Source organism: Salmo salar, chromosome 27 (assembly GCF_965601325.2).
Source record: "Salmo salar chromosome 27, fSalSal1, whole genome shotgun sequence".
Classification (NCBI taxonomy): Eukaryota; Metazoa; Chordata; class Actinopteri; order Salmoniformes; family Salmonidae; genus Salmo; species Salmo salar.
The window spans coordinates 18,733,422-18,755,523 of NC_138317.1; the positions used below are offsets into that span (position 1 = coordinate 18,733,422).

General features: G+C 43.1%; 1 protein-coding gene across 1 annotated transcript; it reads left to right on the forward strand.

Moving 5' to 3' along the window:
• Window positions 1-8,235: 8,235 nt before the first annotated feature.
• Window positions 8,236-21,699, forward strand: LOC106588583 (dysbindin). The gene is made up of 4 exons (XM_014177731.3): window positions 8,236-8,598; window positions 19,440-19,703; window positions 20,949-21,083; window positions 21,190-21,699. The coding sequence occupies exons 1-4, from the start codon at window positions 8,553-8,555 to the stop codon at window positions 21,456-21,458; spliced, it is 714 nt and encodes a 237-aa protein (XP_014033206.1). The 5' UTR covers window positions 8,236-8,552; the 3' UTR covers window positions 21,459-21,699.
• Window positions 21,700-22,102: the final 403 nt, after the last annotated feature.

Below are 22,102 nucleotides of genomic sequence, written 5' to 3' on the forward strand. Positions count from 1 at the left end.
AATGTCAGGTTCCACCATGCAAAAGTGGCTCAAGCATGGTTTCGGGCCCATCCCTGATTCGTGACCCTGTACCTGCCCCCATACTCTCCTTTCCTCAACCCTATTGAGGAATTGTTTTCAGCATGGAGTTGGAAGGTGTACAATCACCATCCCCATGAGCATGACACTCTCCTTTTGGCCATGGATGAGGCATGCAACGACATCAATGCAGACCAATGTCAAGCTTGGATTCGACAGGCCGAAAGATTTTTCCCACGGTGCATGAAAAATGAGGACATTCACTGTGATGTGGATGAGAATTTATGGACAAATGCTCAAGACAGGCTTGATGCAAATTAATGCGTGCTACACGTTCGGTTTTGTTTTCATTCATTTAATTTCTTTCATTTAATGTCTTACATTTGATTACAGACAGTACACCTATGTTGCAATTATGTCTGAAAAATTAAATCGTTTTTTTTGCATGAATAATCGTCAAGGATGTCTTCATTGATCACACCTTTTTAATTTCACATTGGATAAATATTATGTAAATTATAGATTTTTCGTTAATTTGGTTGGGTAATGTAAGTATATTGCCTAATGTGAAAACTGTGTAATCTACTGTAATTTACAGTACTCTAGCATATTACTTTCAGCACTTCTAAGGGCTATTTGAAACGTAGCTTGCATTGTTTGCTATTGGATTAACTGGCAGTTAAAAATACTAAATTGAACAGATATTATGTTGTGTTTTAGTGATTAAACCAATGTTCTCATTACATTTCACAATAAACTTATATTTTTAATCAATAATTGTGTGGTGAAACATGTTTACAATCCAAAGTAATGCATAATGACAGGTTTTGAAGGAAAGACAGGCTGCGTGTGTGACCAGTTTGAAGTTTTATACTAAGAGTTGTCACGTCCTGACCATATACTTAGGTTTTTTTGTATTATATTTGGTCAGGACGTGGCAGTTATGTTTGGTTATGGTATAGTGGGGTTGTGAGTGTTGGGGTAGGTTCTAGGTTAGGTATTTCTATGTGGAGTTTAGTGAGTGTATGTTTGTTTGGTTAATTGGGGTTGGGACTCTCAGTTGAAGGCAGGTGTTGTCTATCTGCCTTTGATTGAGAGTCCCATATAGTGGGGTGTGTTTGTTTGATTTTTGTGGGTAATTGTAATTTTGCACTGTGTTTCGTTTCACCTGTGAAACTGTCACCTTTCTCCTCTGAGTGTTTATTTTGTTTTGTCGTTTCCATCTAAAATAAATATGATGTGGAACAGTCAACCTGCTGCGTATTGGTCATCGAGTGATTTCGACATATCTTCCGATGAGGGAGAATACGAGGAACGTGACAAGAGTTGTGAAAATGTATCACATACTTGTGAAAATAGTACCAATGCAATTTAAAAAACTATATGCCCTGACTTTTCACTGTTGTTTTTACATTTTGTATCACGTTAAATATTAGCCACTATTGGTAGCCACCGTCAGTTATACCCACATACTATAGATTTATAACTGTCACTTTAATGTTAGTTTCCTTACATTTTGCATCATTCCATTACATCTTTAGTTTACATTTCTTTCCTCTGTCATGTTCATGTGGTTGTTCCTGAGGATTGCTAGCAGTAGTCAGGGTCGGATTACCGAACCAGGGGGCCCCCAATCCAAAACCATATTTGGAAATTGGGGTGCCCCCAGATAGAATATGATTACAAAATGTGTAGAATTGCAGGAAATTAGCTTTAAAACTGCAAAAATGTCTCTCGGCCTCATGGCAAAATGTGAACAAAATCATGAGATGAGCTATAACCCCCCCCCCTCTCTCCCGAGCTTCTGCTCGCCTCCAGCACACATGCACTGTTAGGGTGAGTGACTCTGAACTTACAATGGCTATCCCCAAGTCGTTATATATATTTTTTAAATATTGTGCATTTAGCTATTTTACTATTTGCATCATGACACCTGCATGCTTTGTTGACCACAAACTTTCTTTACCCAACCGTGGGACGGACTATGTTTGTTCCCACACTCAGGACTCTGACTCTCTATTGGTTTCACAGACTTTTGGGCTCCCATCCCATTCTAACCACCTCTTGTCGGCTTTGTATTCATGTTACCTGATGAAATTGCTGTAAAATATGATCTTGTTGCCATCTGATGCACATTCAGATGTCATAAATCAGCACTGCAGAGCTCTCCCTGTCCTCTGCCGTGCCTTGATTGTGTTACTGTTGATGATATCTGGAAATGTGCATGTACACCCTGGCCCATCTACTGTTGCTAGCCCCAATTCTGACTTGTGCTCTGATATCTGCTTCACTGATTTCTGCTCCCGTAAAAGCCTGGGTTTTCTGCATATTAACACTAGAAGCTTATTACCTAAAATGGAGCAATTGAAAGTGTGGGTTCAGAGCTCCAATCCAGATGTGTTGGTCATTACTGAGACGTGGTTAAGGAAGAGTGTTTTGAATACTGATGTTAACCTTCCTGGTTATAACCTTTTTCGGCAAGACAGATCTTCCAAATGTGGGGGAGTGGCAATCTTTACCAAGGATCACCTTCAGTGCTCGGTTGTCTCCACCAAGTCTGTCCCCAAACAATTTGATTTGCTGGTTTTAAGTATTAAAATTTCAAATAGCTCTTTGTTGATCATTGCTGGGTGCTATCGTCCTTTATCAGTATCGGCCTGTGCCCTAACTCTCTCCTGGCCCTTTACACCAAGTCTGAATTTATCCTGCTAGGTGACCTAAACTAGGACATGCTTAAACCACCTGACCAAGTCCTAAAGCAATGGGACTCCCTTAATCTTTCTCAGATTATTACCAATCCCACAAGTTATGACTCCAAACACCCAGAAAAGGCTACTCTTCTTGATGTTATCCTCACAAATAATCCTTATAGGTATCAGTCTGGTGTTTTCTGTAATGACCTTAGTGATCACTGTTTTACAGCCTGTGTTCGTAATGGCTGCTCAGTGAAACGACCTGTCCTGATTTGTCATAGACGCTTGCTAAAAAACTTGAATTAGCAAGCCTTCCTTCATGAACTGTCCTCTTTAAAATGGTATAGAATCAGCTTGATCTCTGTCGAAGACGCTTGTACCTTCTTTTTTGATATTTTCAGTGGTATTGTTAACAAACACTCCCCCACTAAGAAAATGAGAATTAAAAACAGGTTCAGCCCCTGGTTCGACCATGATCTTGCAGAGTTACTCCACCTCAAGAATTGCATTTGGCGAAAGGCTCGGCACACGCGTACTCAGGCTAACTGGCTCTCGTTCAGGCAAATAATAAACAAGTGCACTCAGGCTATCCAGAATGCCAAAGTTAGTTACTTTAAGAAGCAGTTCTCTCTCTGTGGGTCTAACGCCAAGAAGTTCTGGAAAACGGTTAAAGACCTGGAGAATAAACCCTCGTCCTCACAGCTGCCCATGTCCCTTCAAGTTGATGATGTGGTTGTTACTGACAAGAAGCACATGGCTGAGCTCTTTAATCACCACTTCATTAAGTCAGGATTCCTATTTGACTCAGCCATGCCTCCTTGCCCGTCCAATATTTCCTCATCTCCCACCCCTTCTAATGTGACTATCCCCGATGCTTCTCCCTCTTTTTCCCCTGCCCCACTACAAAGTTTCTCCCTGCAGGCAGTCACTGAGTCCGAGGTGCTAGAAGAGATCCTGAAACTTCACCCCAAAAAGATGAAGAGAGATGAAGCAGGTACGGGGAGTAAAACATTTAATAAAGACGGACATAGAACGAGACAGGAACAGCGTCAGCAAACTAATACTAAAGACAAAAACAACGCAATGCAGCAGCGGGGAACAGAGCTTGGGAACTGACAAATATAGGGGAGGAAAGGAACAGGTGATAAGTGAGTCCAGGTGAGTCCAATAACACTGATGTGCGTGACGAGGGAAGGCAGGTGTGCGTGATGGATGCCAGGAGTGCGTGATGCAGGGCAACCTGGCGCCCTCAAGCGCCAGGAGGAGGGAAGAGCGGGAGCAGATGTGACAGATGGTTTAGACCCTTTCTTCTTTAAAGTTGCTGCCCCTATCATCGCCAAGCCTATCTCCGACCTTTTTAACCTGTCTCTCCTTTCTGGGGAGGTTCCCATTGCTTGGAAGGTAGCCACGGTTCGTCCTTTATTTAAACGGGGAGATCAAGCTGATCCTAAATGTTATAGGCCTATTTCTATTTTTCCCTGTTTATCAAAAGTGTTGGAAAAACTTGTCAATAATCAACTGACTGGCTTTCTTGATGTCTATAGTATTCTCTCTGGTATGCAATCTGGTTTCCGCTCAGGTTATGGATGTGTCACTGCAACCTTAAAGGTTCTCAATGATGTCATCATTGCCCTTGATTCTAAGCAATGTTGTGCTGCTATTTTTATTGACTTGGCCAAAGCTTTTGATACGGTAGACCGTTCCATCCTAAGGAGTATTGGTGTCTCTGAGGGGTCTTTGGCCTGGTTTACTAACTACCTCTCTCAAAGAGTGCAGTGTATAAAGTCAGAAAATCTGCTGTCTCAGCTATTGCCTGTACCCCAAGGCTCATCCTAGGCCCCACACTCTTCTCAATTTACATCAACAACATAGCTCAGGCAGTAGGAAGCTCTCTCATCCATTTATATGCAGATGATACAGTCTTATACTCAGCTGGCCCCTTCCTGGATGTTGTGTTAAATGCTCTACAACAAAGCTTTCTTTGTGTCCAACAAGCTTTCTCTACCCTTAACCTTGTTCTGAACACCTCCAAAACAAAGGTAATGTAGTTTGGTAAGAAGAATGCCCCTCTCCCCACAGGTGTGATTACTACCTCTGAGGGTTTAGAGCTTGAGGTAGTCACCTCATGCAAGTATTTGGGAGTATGGCTAGACATTACACTGTCCTTCTCTCAGCACATATCAAAGCTGCAGACCAAAGTTAAATCTAGACTTGGTTTCCTCTATCGTAATCGCTCCTCTTTCACCCCTTGCTGCCAAACTAACCCTGATTCAGATGACCATCCTACCCATGCTAGATTACGGAGACATAATTTATTGAGGTAAGGGTGCTCTCGAGCGGCTCGATGTTCTTTACCATTCGGCCATCAGATTTGCCACCAATGCTCCTTATAGGACACATCATTGCACTCTATACTCCTCTGTAAACTGGTCATCTCTGTATACCCGTCGCAAGACCCACTGGTTGATGCTTATTTATAAAACCCTCTTAGGCCTCACTCCCCCCTATCTGAAATATCTACTGCAGCCCTCATCCTCCACATACAACACCCGTTCTGCCAGTCACATTCTGTTAAATGTCCCCAAAGCACACACATCCCTGGGTCGCTCGTCTTTTCAGTTCGCTGCAGCTAGCGATTGGAACGAGCTGCAACAAACACTCAAACTGGACAGCTTTATCTCAATCTCTTCATTCAAAGACTCAATCATGGACACTCTTACTGACAGTTGTGGCTGCTTTGCGTGATGTATTGTTGTCTCTACCTTCTTGCCCTTTGTGCTGTTGTCTGTGCCCAATAATGTTTGTACCATGTTTTGTGCTGCTACCATGTTGTGTTGCTACCATGTTGTTGTCATGTTGTGTTGCTACCATGCTGTGTTGTCATGTTTTTCTGCCTTGCTATGTTGTTGTCTTAGGTCTCTCTTTATGTAGTGTTGTGTTGCCTCTCTTGTCGCGATGTGTGTTTTGTCTTATATTTCTATTTTATTTATTTAAAAGAATTCTAATTTTAATCCCTTTTGGTAGGCCGTCATTGTAAATAAGAATTTGTTCTTAAGTGACTTGCCTAGTTAAATAAAGGTTCAATTAAAAATGTAAAAATGTAATAAATAAAACAGCAACAACAACAAAAAATCTCTGCACCATGGCAAAATGTGTTGAAATGCAGGAAGTTGGCTGATCACGCCTGCAGAGCCCGTTATGTACCTGCATAAGGTACAATACCAATCAAAAGTTTGGACACATCTTCACCTACATTCCAGGTTTTACATTTTTTTTAAAAACTATTTTCTATAATGTAGAATAATAGCGAATACACCAATAACTATGAAATAATACATATGGAATCATGTAGTCACCAAACAAGTGTTAAATATTTGATATTTTTCAAAGTAGCCACCCTTTGCCTTGATGACAGCTTTGCACACTCTTAGCATTCTCTCAACCAGTTTCATGAGGTAGTCTCCTGGAATGCATTTCAATTAACAGGTGCGCCTTGTTAAAAGTTAATTTGTCGAATTTCTTTCCTTCTTAATGCGTTTGAGCCAATCAGTTGTTTTGTGCCAAGATAGGGTTGGTATACAGAAAATACGCCTACTTGGTAAAAGACAAAGTCCATATTATGGCAAGAACAGCTCAAATAAGCAAAGAGAAACGACAGTCCATTATTACTTTAAGACATGAATGTCAGTCAATCCGGAAATCTGTTTCTTCAAGTGCAGTCACAAAAACCATCAAGTGCTATGATGAAACTGGTTCTCATGAGGACCACCACAGGAAAGGAAGACCCAGAGTTACCTCTGCTGCAGAGGATAAGTTCATTAGAGTTACCAGCCTCAGAAATTGCAGCCCAAATAAATGCTTCACAGAGTTCAAGAAACAGACACATCTCAACATCAACTGTTCAGAGGAGACTGCTTGAATTAGGCCTTAATGGTCGAATTGTAGCAAAGAAACCACTACTAAAGGCCACCAATAAGAAGAAGAGACATGCTTGGGCCAAGAAACAGAAGCAATGGACATTAGTGGAAATCTGTCCTTTGGCCTGATGAGTACAAATTTGAGATCTTTGGTTCCAACCGCTGTGTCTTTGTGAGACGCAGAGTAGGTGAACGGATGATCTCCGCATGTGTAGTTCGCACCATGAAGCATGGAGGAGGAGGTGTGATGGTGTGTGGATTCTTTTCTGGTGACACTGTCAGTGATTTATTTAGAATTCAAGGCACTTTTAACCAGCATGACTACAACAGCATTCTGCAGCGATACGCCATCCCTTCTGGTTTGCGCTTAGTGGGACTATCATTTGTTTTTCAACAGGACAATAACCCAACACATCTCCAGGCTGTGTAAGAGCCATTTGACCATGAAGAGGAGTGATGGAGTGCCGCATCAGATGACCTGGCCTCCACAATCACCCGATCTCAACCCAATTGAGATGGTTTTGGATGAGCTGGACCACAGAGTGAAGGAAAAGCAGCCAACAAGTGCTTAGCATATGTGGGAACTCCTTCAAGACTGTTGGAAAATAATTCCAGGTGAAGCTGGTTGAGAGCATGCCAAGAATGTGCAAAGCTGTCATCAAGGAAAAGGGTGGCAACTTTAAGAATCTAAAATCTAAAATATATTATTTTGGTTACTACATGATTCCACATGTGTTATTTCATTGTTTTAATATCTTCACTATTATTCTACAACATAGAATATAGTAACAATAAAGAAAAACCCTTGAATGAGTAGGTGTGTCCAAACGTTTGACTGGTACTGTAAGTCTGAATACCAGCTACTGAGAAGTGCGTAGGAAATGTGTGCACAGGAAAGGCGTACATTTCCTAAATCTGAATTGGGCCCTAAGAGAAGAGGGAGGAGAAAAGAAGAGGGGCTGATTTTTGTTATGATGTTCAGCCTTATTGAATTTGGATTATTGTCCAGCCAGATGTAAATGATAACAACACATCATATCAGAGGTTATCTTACTCCTCCTCTCTCTGTCTTACACATGCACAAACGCACACACTCACACTTTTTGCCTCTCTTTGCTTCTCCCTGCTCTTATCGGAGCTCTATGACTGTGGCTAATGGTACATTCCCATCTCTTAGCTGTGTGATTGGTACATTCCCAGCTCTTAGCCGTGTGATTGGTACATTCCTAGCTCTTAGCCATGTGATTGGTACATTCCCAGCTCTTAGCCATGTGATTGGTACATTCCCAGCTCTTAGCCATGTGATTGGTACATTCCCATCTCTTAGCTGTGTGATTGGTACATTCCCAGCTCTTAGCCGTGTGATTGGTACATTCCCAGCTCTTAGCCATGTGATTGGTACATTCCCAGCTCTTAGCCGTGTGATTGGTACATTCCCAGCTCTTAGCTGAGTGACTGGTACATTCCCAGCTCCTAACCATGTGATTGGTCAGTCCCCAGCTCCCAGCCATGAGATTGATACATTCCCAGCTCCTAGCCATGTGATTGGTCCATTCCCAACTCCTAGCCGTGAGATTGGTCCATCCCCAGCTCCTAGCCGTGCTGAAGCCTCTCTGTCTCCACAGCCAGACCATTCAGCCTGCAGGCAGCAGCTCGACCCTTTCAGACGGCCAGTGTGGGGGAGAACGTTGCTGCCGTACTTCTGTGTGTGAGAGTGTGTGTGTATAATACTCTATATGTGCATGACTGTGTGTGTGAGATAGTGGTTTAATTAAGCAGCCTCTTAGGATGAGCGGCAGAGGGAGACAGACGGTGCTGTGATTGAGAGTTGGTAACATCGCCTCTCTTTGCCGCCTCACCCTGTCCTCAACCCATCCTGCCCTTCTCTTCCTTTCCTCTGGCTCTGATCTACAACACCGCTGGGATGTTTTCTTCTCCAGGATCCATGGACGGAAGACAGAGGAATAGCTGTAGGTACCCACCATAGATATACGTACAGTATATATGCATATAATTATATTTCTATGCTACTGACACCCGCTTGTATTGGTTTATTTCCTTATTGTTTTTTGTTTGTGTCATAACGTCTACATGCTAATGTATGGTGGACTAGCAGATGTTGATCCATGCATGATTATTAGATAGTTGTAATATTTGTAGATATGTTTCTTCTTCTTCCTGGTAGCCTTTTTTTAATCTGGTTTTCTTTAAAAAAAATGTAATCTGAACTTTGATAATGGTCATAGTTGTCACAAAAAAATTAGTAATTCTTTGGTGGTTGTAGATGAATCTCTAAACGGGTTGGATTTAGATTCAAACGTATGGATTTCGTTTCAAACGTGTATTTAATTCATATCAACATTATTTGATGTCAAACATTTGGAGTGAAGAGGATAAGATGCAACCACAACTGAACACAGTAATACTAAGATACGTATGTTATTAATGAATAACAAAACATCTGCGATGGAAATTATTGGTGCTGTAGCTACCAGTGATTGATGGGTGATGTGGCTGATTGTGACAGCTCAGTGTGGGCGTGCCCCCCCCCCCCCCACACACACACACACACACACACACACACACACACACACACACACACACACACACACACAAACAAACACAAACACACAGGAGATGAGAGACTGAAAGCTTTTTATTGCTTTCATTATTATCGAACCCCCCACTTCCCTTCTCCTTCTGCCCTTCCATCTATCTATCCATCCATCCATCCCCCACCTCCGCCACTCCCTCCTCCCTATCTCCTTCCATACATTCACCCGTCCATCCCCCTCCTCCACCACTCCCTCCTCTCTATCCGCTTCCATCCATCCACCCACCCATCCATCCCCCTCCTCCACCACTCCCTCCTCCACCTCTCCACCACCATGTTCAACTCCCTCCTCCCTATCCCCTTCCATCCATCCACCCATCCACCCATCCATCCCCCTCCTCCACCACTCCCTCCTCCACCTCTCCACCACCATGTTCAACTCCCTCCTCCCTATCCCCTTCCATCCACCCACCCATCCATCCCCCTCCTCCACCACTCCCTCCTCCACCACCATGTTCAACTCCCTCCTCCCTATCCCCTTCCATCCACCCACCCATCCATCCCCCTCCTCCACCACTCCCTCCTCCACCTCTCCACCACCATGTTCAACTCCCTCCTCCCTATCCCCTTCCATCCACCCACCCATCCATCCCCCTCCTCCACCACTCCCTCCTCCACCACCATGTTCAACTCCCTCCTCCCTATCCCCTTCCATCCACCCACCCATCCATCCCCCTCCTCCACCACTCCCTCCTCCACCTCTCCACCACCATGTTCAACTCCCTCCTCCCTATCCCCTTCCATCCACCCACCCATCCATCCATCCCCTTTGTAAGTCTCAGGACATTCATGTTCCATGGTCTGTTAAAACAGCCACACATTTTGAAAGCAGAATATTGGATGGTTAGGATGGGATGGTTTGACAGTGTTTAGGAAAGAGATGTGACAGGACAAGAAAGAGATGGGACAGGACAGCGCTAAGAAAGGACAGGACAGGAAAAAGATGGGACAGGACGGAGGTAGGACAGGACAGGAAAAAGATGGGACAGGACGGAGATAGGACAGGGCAGTATAGAACAGGACAGGAAGAAAGGACAGAACATTGAACACTTGCTTCACAATAACAGTGCTGTAGAAGAGAGGGAACATTAGCTGGTGGATCTGAATAGCCCTTTATGATGAAAGCCAGAGGGAACCAACAACATTAGCAAAGCCAAAGAGAGAAAATGAAAGAAGAAGCAACTGTATATTGAAGGAATTAAAGGTTGCCCCCAAAGCATTGTTTACAGTGTGGTTGTGTGTGCGTGTGGCATGCGCGCGTGTGTGTATGTGTGTGTGTGTGTGGTTTGGTTTTTACTATCCTTGTTGGTATCGGAAGTCCTCACAAGGCTAGTAAAACAAGGAAATGTTATGTAATGAGTTACTGCAGTCTGGAGTATTTTAGCCTATTTGACAGATGTTGGCACATCTGGCGAATGGCATGATGTCTATACTGGGTTGGCACGATGTCTACACTGGGTTAGGGTTAGAGATGTATACTGTACACTGGGTTAGTCTTGGTTAACCCAGAAATAAAGTCCCACGTAATTGGTCAGCTGCTTGATTAAGGTCTGGGTCCATACGTGTGAAGAGAAGAGATGAAAAGATGCTAGAACGAGGAGCGGAACCGGAAAACAAGCAGCTCCACCCTCTCTCTTTGCAAGTTCATGTCCCCTCCCCTTACGAAATTTGAAAGATACCAACACCTGCAAAATCGGGATTTTTCCAAATAACCAGTGACAACCAAAAAAAATAGAAAAAAAACTACTGCATCTCGTTATCCCCGCATCCCATTCCTTCCCGATAGAATCTATGGTACCAGTTATGCATACATACAGTTGAAGTCGGAAGTTTACATACACTTAGGATGGAGTCATTAAAACTTGATTTTCAACCAATCCACAAATTTCTTGTTAACTATATTATTGGCAAGTCGATTATGACATCTACTTTGTGCATGACACAAGTAATTTTTCCAATAATTGTTTACAGATTATTTCACTTATAATTCACTGTATCACAATTCCAGTGGGTCAGAAGTTTACATACACTAAATTGTCTGTGCCTTTAAACAGCTTGTACAAACAATAGTACGCAAGTATAAACACCATGGGACCACGCAGCCGTCATACCACTCAGGAAGGAGACACGTTCTGTCTCCTAGAGATGAACGTACTTTGGTGCGAAAAGTGCAAATCAATCCCAGAACAACAGCAAAGGACCTTGTGAAGATGCTGGAGGAAACAGGTACAAAACTATCTATATCCAAAGTAAAACAAGTCCTATATCGACATAACCTGAAAGGCCGCTCAGCAAGGAAGAAACCACTGCTCCAAAACCGGCATAAAAAAGCCAGACTACGGTTTGCAACTGCACATGGGGACAAAGATCGTACTTTTTGGAGAAATGTCCTCTGGTCTGATGAAACAAAATTCGAACTGTTTGACCATAATGACTATCGTTAAGTTTGGAGGAAAAAGGGGGAGGCTTGCAAGATGATGTGGATATATTGAAGCAACATCTCAAGACATCAGTCAGGAAGTTAAAGTTTGGTCGCAAATGGGTCTTCCAAATGGGCAATGACCCCAAGCATTCTTCCAAAGTTGTGGCAAAATGCTTAAGGACAACAATGTCAAGGTATTGGAGTGGCCATCACAAAGCCCTGACCTCAATCCCATAGAAAATCTGTGGGCAGAACTGAGAAGGCGTGTGTGAGCAAGGAGGTCTACAAACCTGACTCAGTTACACCAGCTCTGTCAGTAGGAATGGGCCAAAATTCACCCAACTTATTGTGGGAAGGTTGTGGAAGGCTACCTGAAACATTTGACCCAAGTTAAACAATTTTAAAGGCAATGCTACCAAATACTAATTGAGTGTATGTAAACTTCTGACCCACTGAGAATGTGATGAAAGAAACAAAAGCTGAAATAAATCATTCTCTCTACTATTATTCCACATTCTAAATAAACTGGTGATCCTAACTGACCGAAGACAGGGAATTTTTACTAGGATTAAATGTCAGGAATTTTGAAAAACTGAGTTTAAATGTATATTGTTAAGGTGTATGTAAACTTCCGACTTCAACTGTACATCTGTACACGAGAGATGAACACTGGGATGACATGACATCGTCGTATCTATCATTGATAATCTTCTAAAAGACTGTTGTAGAACCATATTGCGTCTTGCTTCGACAGGGCTCTCCAGAGATGATTTAGCATAACTTGGGCGTGAGCTTTTTTTCCAGTGAAACTAAGTAAAGTACAGTATCATCTGAAAAACCATTTGCAAGGTTTTGGAATATTCATACACAGAGAAGCTCTAATCTACTGTCTGCTTGGTTAGGGAGGAGACTCACACAGAGGCTGGACACACTGCTCACTTAACCAGCCACGCCAATGAAAACTGGCAACCATATCAGCATGCATGCACCCAGCCTGCCACAGGAGTCGCTAGAGCAAGGACATCACGGCCAGCCAAACCCTCCCCTACCCTGCACAATTGTGCACTGCCACATGGGTCTCCCGGTCACAGCCGGCAGCAGCACAGCCCAGGATCGAACTCGGGTCTGTAGTGACACCTCAAGCACTGTGATGCAGTGCCTTATGCCTTTGCGCCACTAGGGAGGCCCTTCCAAGCAGCCCAATTCTGATCTTTTTTCACTAATTGGTCTTTTGACCAATCAGTTTAGCTTTGGAAAAGAACTGATGTAAAATGTTCTTAGTGGACAAAAATATCAGAATTGGGCTGCCTGTGTAAATGCAGCCAGAGAGGTATTGGGTCAGTAAGGAAGGATCAAAACAAATCAAATATGTCACATGCTTCGTAAACAACAGATATAAACTAACAGTGAAATGCTTACTTAGGAGAAGGTGACACATTGGAATGTGTTGCAGTGCAAGCAGTTTAACAGACTAAGAAGTTGGAAACAGTGGAATATTACCAGTGGTGTACTGTGTGGTACTACTTTGTACTGGTTGCTTGGTTACTTGCTGATTTGGCAGTGATGTTCCCTACTCATGGTTCTCTCTCCCACTCAGGGTTAGTGCTGATTGTCCATCGGACTTGAGAATGCTGCAAGAAGGAGGAGGAGGAGGAGGAGAAGAAGGAGGAGGAAGAGGTCCATCTTGCACAATCTATTCATTGTTCATAAATGTGTTTAAAATAGGAGTTACTATGAGATAAACCATCACTGGAGGCTATGAAAATATATGTGTTGGTCACAGGAATAAGCCACCATTGGTTTACAGTTGCCTCATTGGTTTAAATGAGTGTGCTGACATAGAACACTGACAGTTCCAGCAATGAAGTGAGTAAGCGGTTCAAAATGAACATTAGATAGTTTAATGGCAGTGAATGCTTAGTGCTCTAATATATATAGTTCTTGGTAGATATAATGCTTAGTGCTCCAATATATATAGTTCTTGATAGATATAATGCTTAGTGCTCCAATATATATAGTTCTTGGTAGAGATAATGGTTGGTGCTCTAATATATATAGTTATTGGTAGATATAATGGTTGGTGCTCTAATATATATAGTTCTTGGTAGATATAATGCTTGTTGCGCTAATATATATAGTTCTTGGTAGATATAATGCTTGTTGCTCTAATATATATAGTTCTTGGTAGATATAATGCTTAGTGCTCCAATATATATAGTTCTTGGTAGATATAATGCTTAGTGCTCCAATATATATAGTTCTTGGTAGATATAATGCTTAGTGCTCCAATATATATAGTTCTAGGTAGATATAATGCTTAGTGCTCCAATATATATAGTTCTTGGTAGATATAATGCTTAGTGCTCCAATATATATAGTTCTTGGTAGATATAATGGTTGGTGCTCTAATATATATAGTTCTTGGTAGATATAATGCTTGTTGCTCTAATATATATAGTTCTTGGTAGATATAATGGTTGGTGCTCTAATATATATAGTTCTTGGTAGATATAATGCTTGTTGCTCTAATATATATAGTTCTTGGTAAATATAATGCTTAGTGCTCCAATATATATAGTTCTTGGTAGATATAATGCTTATTGCTCTAATAGACAGTTCTTGGTAGATGTAATGGTTAGTGCTCTAATAAAGTGTTGTTAATTTGACTCTGCCAGCTCTCTCTCTAGGATGTTGAGTGGGCCTGACAGCAGTAGAGTGACTCAGTTTGCCCCCAGGTTCCCACTCCTACGCTTTTCTTGTCTGCACAAACCAAAGTAGAATGCAGATAGCCTGGGCACTGTGTTCCCGTGAGTACTGTAGTGGAAACTCCTCTGTGTATGTGTGTGTGTGTGTTTGCTTTGCCATAATCATTATAGCACATGTACGCTGGATGCAAATGAAGCTATTAAACAAAGCAAACAAAGACAGAGTGGTCTTGTCGTTCTGGCGCCCCCTCACAGTCATTAATCAGTTCACTTTGTCATTAGCAGCTCACCATCAGTTCACTTTGTCATGAGGCGCTCGATACATGAATGTAATTAATCCTGTGTGCCAGACAAGCACAGATGAGCATGTTGCTATCCCTAATCCTAACCCTAGCTTCATATCCACGTCACAGTTTAACCCTAGCTTCAACCCTAACCCTAACCTTTAGCCTAATCCTAACCCTAGCTTCATGTCCACATCCCCGTTCAACCCTAACCCTAGTCTCAACCACAACCCTAACCCTAGGTTCATGTCCACATCCCAGTTCAACCCTAACCTTTGTCTCAACCACAACCCTAACCCTAGTCTCAACCACAACCCTAACCCTAGCTTCATGTCCACATCCCAGTTCAACCCTAACCTTTGTCTCAACCACAACCCTAACCCTAGTCTCAACCACAACCCTAACCCTAGGTTCATGTCCACATCCCTGTTCAACCCTAACCCTTGTCTCAACCCCAACCCTAACCCTAGCTTCATGCCTAAATCCCAGTTTAACCCTAACCCTAGTCTCAACCACAACCCTAACCCAAGCTTTATGTTCACATCCTGGTTAAACCCTTACCAAGCCTCAACCATGACCCTAACCTTAACCCAAGCTTTATGTCCACATCCCAGTTCAACTCTAGCCTCAATCACTAACCCTAACCCATACGAACTCTCCACTACTGCTTACCGATCCTTTACTTCTAACTCGCCACTATTAACAGCGTAAATTAATTTCAGAGTAGACAATCCTTTAAGATGATGAGTTTATAAGAACCAAATTATATGCATTATTATATGTATTTAAAAAAATCTAATAATAGACAATAATTTGAGCTGATGCGTTTCAGAAGAATAAGGGAGGGAAATTGACAGCAAAGTTCTGTATTGTGAGTAATGTGCCCTCGTGAATGGTGTTTATTGCTAATCTGTTGTCTCTGTGGTGGGATGTGCTTGCGTTAGCCTACTTTCCACTATTGGGCTGGACGAGACAGCTCAATTGTGTAGTCTGGCAACACTCTAAATGGAGACCTGCAATCAGATAATGATGTCCAGTTTCATAGAGGCCCAGCCAAAACCCTCTCACAGAATACTAATATAATTTTACTGCTTATACAGTGCCTTCGGAAAGTATTCAGACCCATTGACTTTTCCGTATTTTGTTACATTACAGCCTGATTCTAAAATGGATTAAATAAATGTTTTCCCTCAACAATACCCCATCATGACAAAACGAAAACAGGTTTTTAGAAATGTTTGCAAATGTAAAAAATAAATACAAAATTAAATACCATATTTACTTAAGTATTCAGAGCCTTTGCTATGAGACTCGAAATTGAGAGCATGTGCATCCTGTTTCCGTTGATCATCCTAGATGTTTCTACAACTTGATTGGAGTCCACCTGTGGTAAATTAAATTGATTGGACATGATTTGGAAAAGCACACACCTGTCTATATAAGGTCCCACAGTTGACAGTGCATGTAAGAGAAAAAACCAAGCCATGAGGTCGAAGGAATTGTCTGTAGAGCTCTGAGACTGGATTGTGTTGAGGCACAGATCTGGGGAAGGGTACTCAAAAATGTCTGCTGCATTGAAGGTCCCCAAGAACACAGTGGCCTCCATCATTCTTAAATTGAAGAAGTTTGGAACCACCAAGACTCTTCCTAGAGCTACCCTCCCGGCCAAACTGAGCAATTGGGGAGAAGGGCCTTGGTCAGGGAGGTGACCAAGAACCCGATGGTTACTCTGACAGAGCTCCAGAGTTCCTCTGTGGAGATGGAAGTACCCAGAAGTACAAACATCTCCGTAGCACTCCACCATCAGGCCTTTATGGTAGAGTGGCTAGACGGAAGCCACTCCTTAGTAAAAGGCACATGACAGCCCGCTTGGAGTTTTCCAAAAGGCACCTAAAGACTCTCAGACCATGAGAAACAAGATTCTCTGGTCTGATGAAACCAACATTTAACTCCTTGGCCTGAATGCCAAGCGTCACATCTGGAGGAAACCTGGCACCATCCCTACTGTGAAGCATGGTGGTGGCAGCATCATGCTGTGGGATGTTTTTCAGCGGCAGGGACTGGGAGACTAGTCAGGATCAAAGGAAAGATAAATGACGCAAAGTACAATGAGATCCTTGATGAAAACCTGCTCCAGAGCGCTCAGGACCTCAGACTGGGGCGAAGGTTCACCTTCCAACAGGACAGCGACCCTACGCACACAGCCAAGACAATGCTGGAGTGGCTTCGGGACAAGTCTCTGACTGTCTTTGAGTGGCCCAGCCAGAGACCGGACACGAACCTGATTGTACATCTCTGGAGAGACCTGGAAATAGCTGTGCTGCGACGCTCCCCATCCAACCTAACAGAGCTTGAGAGGATCTGCAAAGAAGATTGGGAGAAGCTCCCCAAATATAGGTGTGCCAAGCTTGTAGCGTCACACCTAAGACTCGAGGCTGTAATCTCTGCCAAAGGTGCCTCAACAAAGTACTGAGTAAAAGGTCTCAATACTTATGTAAATGTAATATTTCCATTTTCTTTTTTCTTTATTTGCAAACCTTTCTAAAAACCTGTTTTTCCTGTGTCATTATGGGGTATTGTGCATAGATTGATGAGGGAAAAAAACGATTTAATCAATTTTAGAATAAGGTTTTAACGCAACAAAATGTGTAAGAAGTCAAGCGGTCTGTATACACTCCGAATGCCTTGTGTGCTTTATAAGTGAACCTTGGTCATCCATTCTGATTACAACCCATTAAGAGTTGTTATGTAGTGATACCCACACATCTGTTTATTGGTGTGGTTGGAATATGTTTGGATGGAATACTAATGTCTATAAATACAGAGTTCTTCATCAGTCAACATACAAATATTTTATTTGATAGCACACATGAGCAATCAATCAAAAGTATTTATTAAGCCCTTTTTACATCAGCAGATGTCACAAAGTGCTTATACAGAAACCCAGCCGAAAACCCCAAACAGCAAGCAATGCAGATATAGAAGAAAGGAACCTAGAAAAAAACCTAAAGAGGAGCCAGGCTCTGAAGGGTGGCCAATCCTGTTCTGGCTGTGCCGGGGGGAGATTATAAGAGTACATGGCCATTAAGGCCAGATCGTTCTTCAAGAGGTTCAAATGTTCATAGATAATAATCACAGTGGTTGCAACAGGTCACTACCTCAAGAGTAAATATCAGTTGGCTTTTCATAACCGAGCATTCAGAGGTCGAGACAACAGGTGTGGTAGAGGGAGAGAGAGAGAGGGAGGGAGGGAGGGAGAGAGTGGGTCGAAAACAGCAGGTCCGGGACATGATTCAATCATCTTGGCACAGTATGTATGACTCATTTCATTTTTACAACATGTGCAATTCTACTATGGAGACACATTCTACAAGGGCAGAATATTTTTATTTCTCCGGGTTAACAAAGACGAAGCCAACTAACCACAGTAATGAAACACACTGGAGTCCCTTAGGAACCCCACTACCTTTAATTCATCCTTAAACAAAGCACAACACACACACATATGCACGTACACAGGCACACAAACACACACGCACATAAAAAAAATCACAGACACTCAAATACTGTACACACACACACCAACTACACTCAGCAGCACACATACAAAGATAAAGAGTGGAAGGGCAACAGTGAGTGATGGAGAGAAAGAGTGGAAGGGCAACAGTGAGTGATGGAGAGAACGAGTGGAAGGGCAACAGTGAGTGATGGAGAGAACGAGTGGAAGGGCAACAGTGAGTGATGGAGAGAAAGAGGGGAAGCTAAAGAAAGAAAGGGGGAGAGAGACTGGGGACAGCTGCTGATAATGGGGACGTCAACTGTACCCGCTCTCTTTCTTCCACTCTATCTATCCCAGTCTCTCTCTCCCTTTCGTGACTTAGATCGTTCTTATATAACGGACTCTCCCCGCCTGAGAGAAACAGTTAGTGTCACTTCAGCTGTGTTGTCTAAATCTCCAGGCCCTGTCATCGTCCAGACAGACAGAGATGGTCAGTAGGCCCTGTCATCGTACAGACAGACAGAGACGGTCAGTAGGCTCTGTCATCATCCAGACAGACAGAGATGGTCAGTAGGCTCTGTCATCATCCAGACAGACAGAGACGGTCAGTAGGCTCTGTCATCATCCAGACACAGTCAGTCAGTTGCTTTTCAAAGGCCCAAGCTCTAGGGCAACTGATATCACAGCATTTTGTATCAAATTATTTCATGCAACATAGCTACAATAGTGTAAATGGGATGTTGTACACACCTGTAACCTATGCTAGTAACCACCTGTAATCAATGCCGGTAATCATTCATTGTTATTTGAGTTTAGCTGTTAAAAGCCCAGTGTAGGCAAAAACGTGATTTTATTCTGTTTTATATATACTTCCAAACTTTGAGGTTGGAATAACACTGTGAAATTGAGAAAATTATGATAATGCCCTTTTAATGTATGAGTTTTTGAAAAGACCGGCTGAAATGTTTGCCTGTTTTGGTGAGATGGAGTTTTGGCCTGCCTGGTGACTAGACCAATACAGACCAGTTCTAAACCTCTCTGCCAATAACATCTAGTTTTCAGTTTTCCCCTCCCCAATCAGACCACTCCCAGAAAGTCCTAGCAAAATTCTTGTTTGAGAAATTGTTCTTTGCTAAGAAGCGATTTTTTTCTTTTTGACAATTTTTATTGAAAAGAAATCACAGAAAGGTACTTCATTTTTACCCCGAAATTATTTGCTATTGAGATAAAAAAAATGGCTGCATTGGACATTTAAATGAAAAATGTAAATATCTCGGCCCTGTGTAGCGGATAAGGTGCCACCCCAGGTGAACGAGGCGGAGCCTGCCCAGGTTAATTTAAAGGAGGCGGAGCCTGCCCAGGTTAAGTTAAAGGAGGTGGAGCCTGCCCAGGTGAAGCCAAAGGAGGTGGAGTCTAGCCAGTTTAAGCTGAAGGAGGTGGAACCTGCCCTGGTGAATCTGAAGGAGAGGCAGAAGTTCTTTGAAGAGGCATTCCAGCAAGACATGGATCAGTACCTGTCCACCGGCTACCTGCAGATCACTGAGAGGAGAGGTGAGAGACCCACCTTAATGCCTTATCATCTTCAATGGAGAAGTATGGTCACAGTGACAGATGGTGTGTGTGTGTGTGTGTGTGTGGGTGTACATTTCCAATAAGGATTTACCCCAGTGTTTTACCCAAAAGGTTGACTTTTTTGTTTCAATCTACATGGGTCGGAATCTGTTTTACACTGGGCCATGGCTCCGGCGGACCTGCACCTTCTCACAAAACAACAGATTTGAATGATGCAGACATTGTTGATGTTGCTCACCACAAGTCTTTAGTGTCACACTGTTGATGGAAAAACAACAGCTTACACTAAGATAAAACACTGGCGACCCACTGGTGTGGGGGTCTCATTGGAAAAGCACCAGTTGTGTATGCGTGCATGTGTGTGTGTGTGTGTGGCTGGCTAATAACAGTTCCCTCTCTGTTTACTCTGCTCCACCCTGCTGTCCTGCCCTGCTCTCCTCGTATCCTTGAGGTATGCCGCCTCAGCTGTCAATCATCCCTCACAGTGCACTGTGTGTTTGTAACGCATGCACCACGTCATCTTAACACCGGTATTACAACAGATACGGTTCCTGCAAGGTGATGAATCCAGGACATTGATTGAATACAGACACCGCCTGGAATAATTTACAACAGGATAGAACCATAGACACCAGGCTGGAATCAATTTAGACATGACAGAACCCTACAGACATCAACCTAGAACAATTTCAGGGTTTCTGGCAAGTCAGTGAGGCTTGATTAAAACAATTAGCCTTCCCCGTAGCTCAGTTGGTAGAGCATTGTGTTTGCAATGCCAGGGTTGTCAGTTCGAATCCCACGGGGGGCCAAGTACGAAAAAAAAAATGTATGAAATGAAAATGAAATGTATGCATTCACTACTGTAAGTCGCTCTGGATAAGAGTGTCTGCTAAATGACTAAAATGTAATTATTCAGATCAGCTCTTTTGATGGAACATGATTTCTTGAAAGTTGTGTGGTGAGTAGGCGCTGAATCTGTGGTTTCTGTTCATTCAGATTTAGCCACTTCCACACCCAGAAGAATAGTCAGTTAGCTAGCATGCAAGATTTTGTGGGTTCAAATATATTTGCCGAAAGCAGTAAATGATTTTGGCTTTTTATTTCTTTGAGAGTTTAAAAACAAAAAGACTTCAAGGCTCTTCCTGGACTCAGCCCCTTGCCGTTGCATTCTTGGTTTAGTTCGGTGGAGACTAACACCTGTGTCTTGCTGCTCAGGGCCAATAGGCAGCTTTTCATCCATGGAGGTGAACGTAGACATGCTGGAGCAGATGGACCTGATGGACATGTCCGACCATGAGAGCCTTGACGTATTCCTCCACTCTGGGGGAGAGGACAACAGCGTTGCCTCGCCCATGCTGGGTATGACAGACACACATACACATGTAAACAGACATAAACAGTAAACAGCAACTTCATACTTCGATTAGTTCTCGGGCACTGCACAAAACCTCCCTCTGTCTCTCAGGTCCAGATGTGGAGTCGTTAACCACAGAGATCACACTGCAGGTTCCCACCCAGGCTGAGCTAAGACACAAGCTGTCCTCCCTCTCCTCCACCTGCACTGACAGCCAGGACACCAAGGCCAGGGAGGATGAAGAGGGTAGGGAGGACCGCATCCACTGTCCTATCGGGGTGCAATCATACGAGACAGAGGTTCCCCCCAACACAGGCCTAGCAGGGAGGCCACTGCTCCAACCACTGCACCCACCCAGAAACCAGACACTTAAACACTGAGGACAGCAGCTCACAGGCCACGTAAGGGCCAGGGTAGAAGTGAAGACACTGAAGGGACCAAAACCCTGCGAAGACTGGTTGCTATGCACTGGATGCATGGAAGAGATGCATCATTTATGTTCACTGTATTTTCATCCGTTTTGTAAAGAAATAATTCCATGTTGAACATTGTGTGGTTACAGTATTATTCCCCCCAAATCTCTTGAATTGGTAATAAACATTTCACCCCCTTGTACTGCCATTTCTCATACTGATCCCTTACTACTATTTCAGAATGAAATGAAACTGGAATAGAACTACCCTGTTTCATTGTTCCGCCCCACTAGTCTGTTGATTTATATCCCAGCCTGAACCCTTTGAACACAGGGACAGCTGACCGGCGCCACCGCAGACGAGTGCGACGTACATTCACGGTTTATTTTCTTTACTAGAGGCCATTACACACACACCTGCATATGTTTTCATAACATGACTCTATAGAATATTATATCATACAGTTGCTTGAAGTAATGGAGTAATCACTCACAGGTGTGTGTGATTGGCAGGTTATTGCAGAGTGAGAGGTGGATTAAGTAGCCTCTCGGTCTGGTGGGGGGGGCTTAGTGTTGGTTTGACACCTTTTTGTTGTTACACCTTTTAGATAT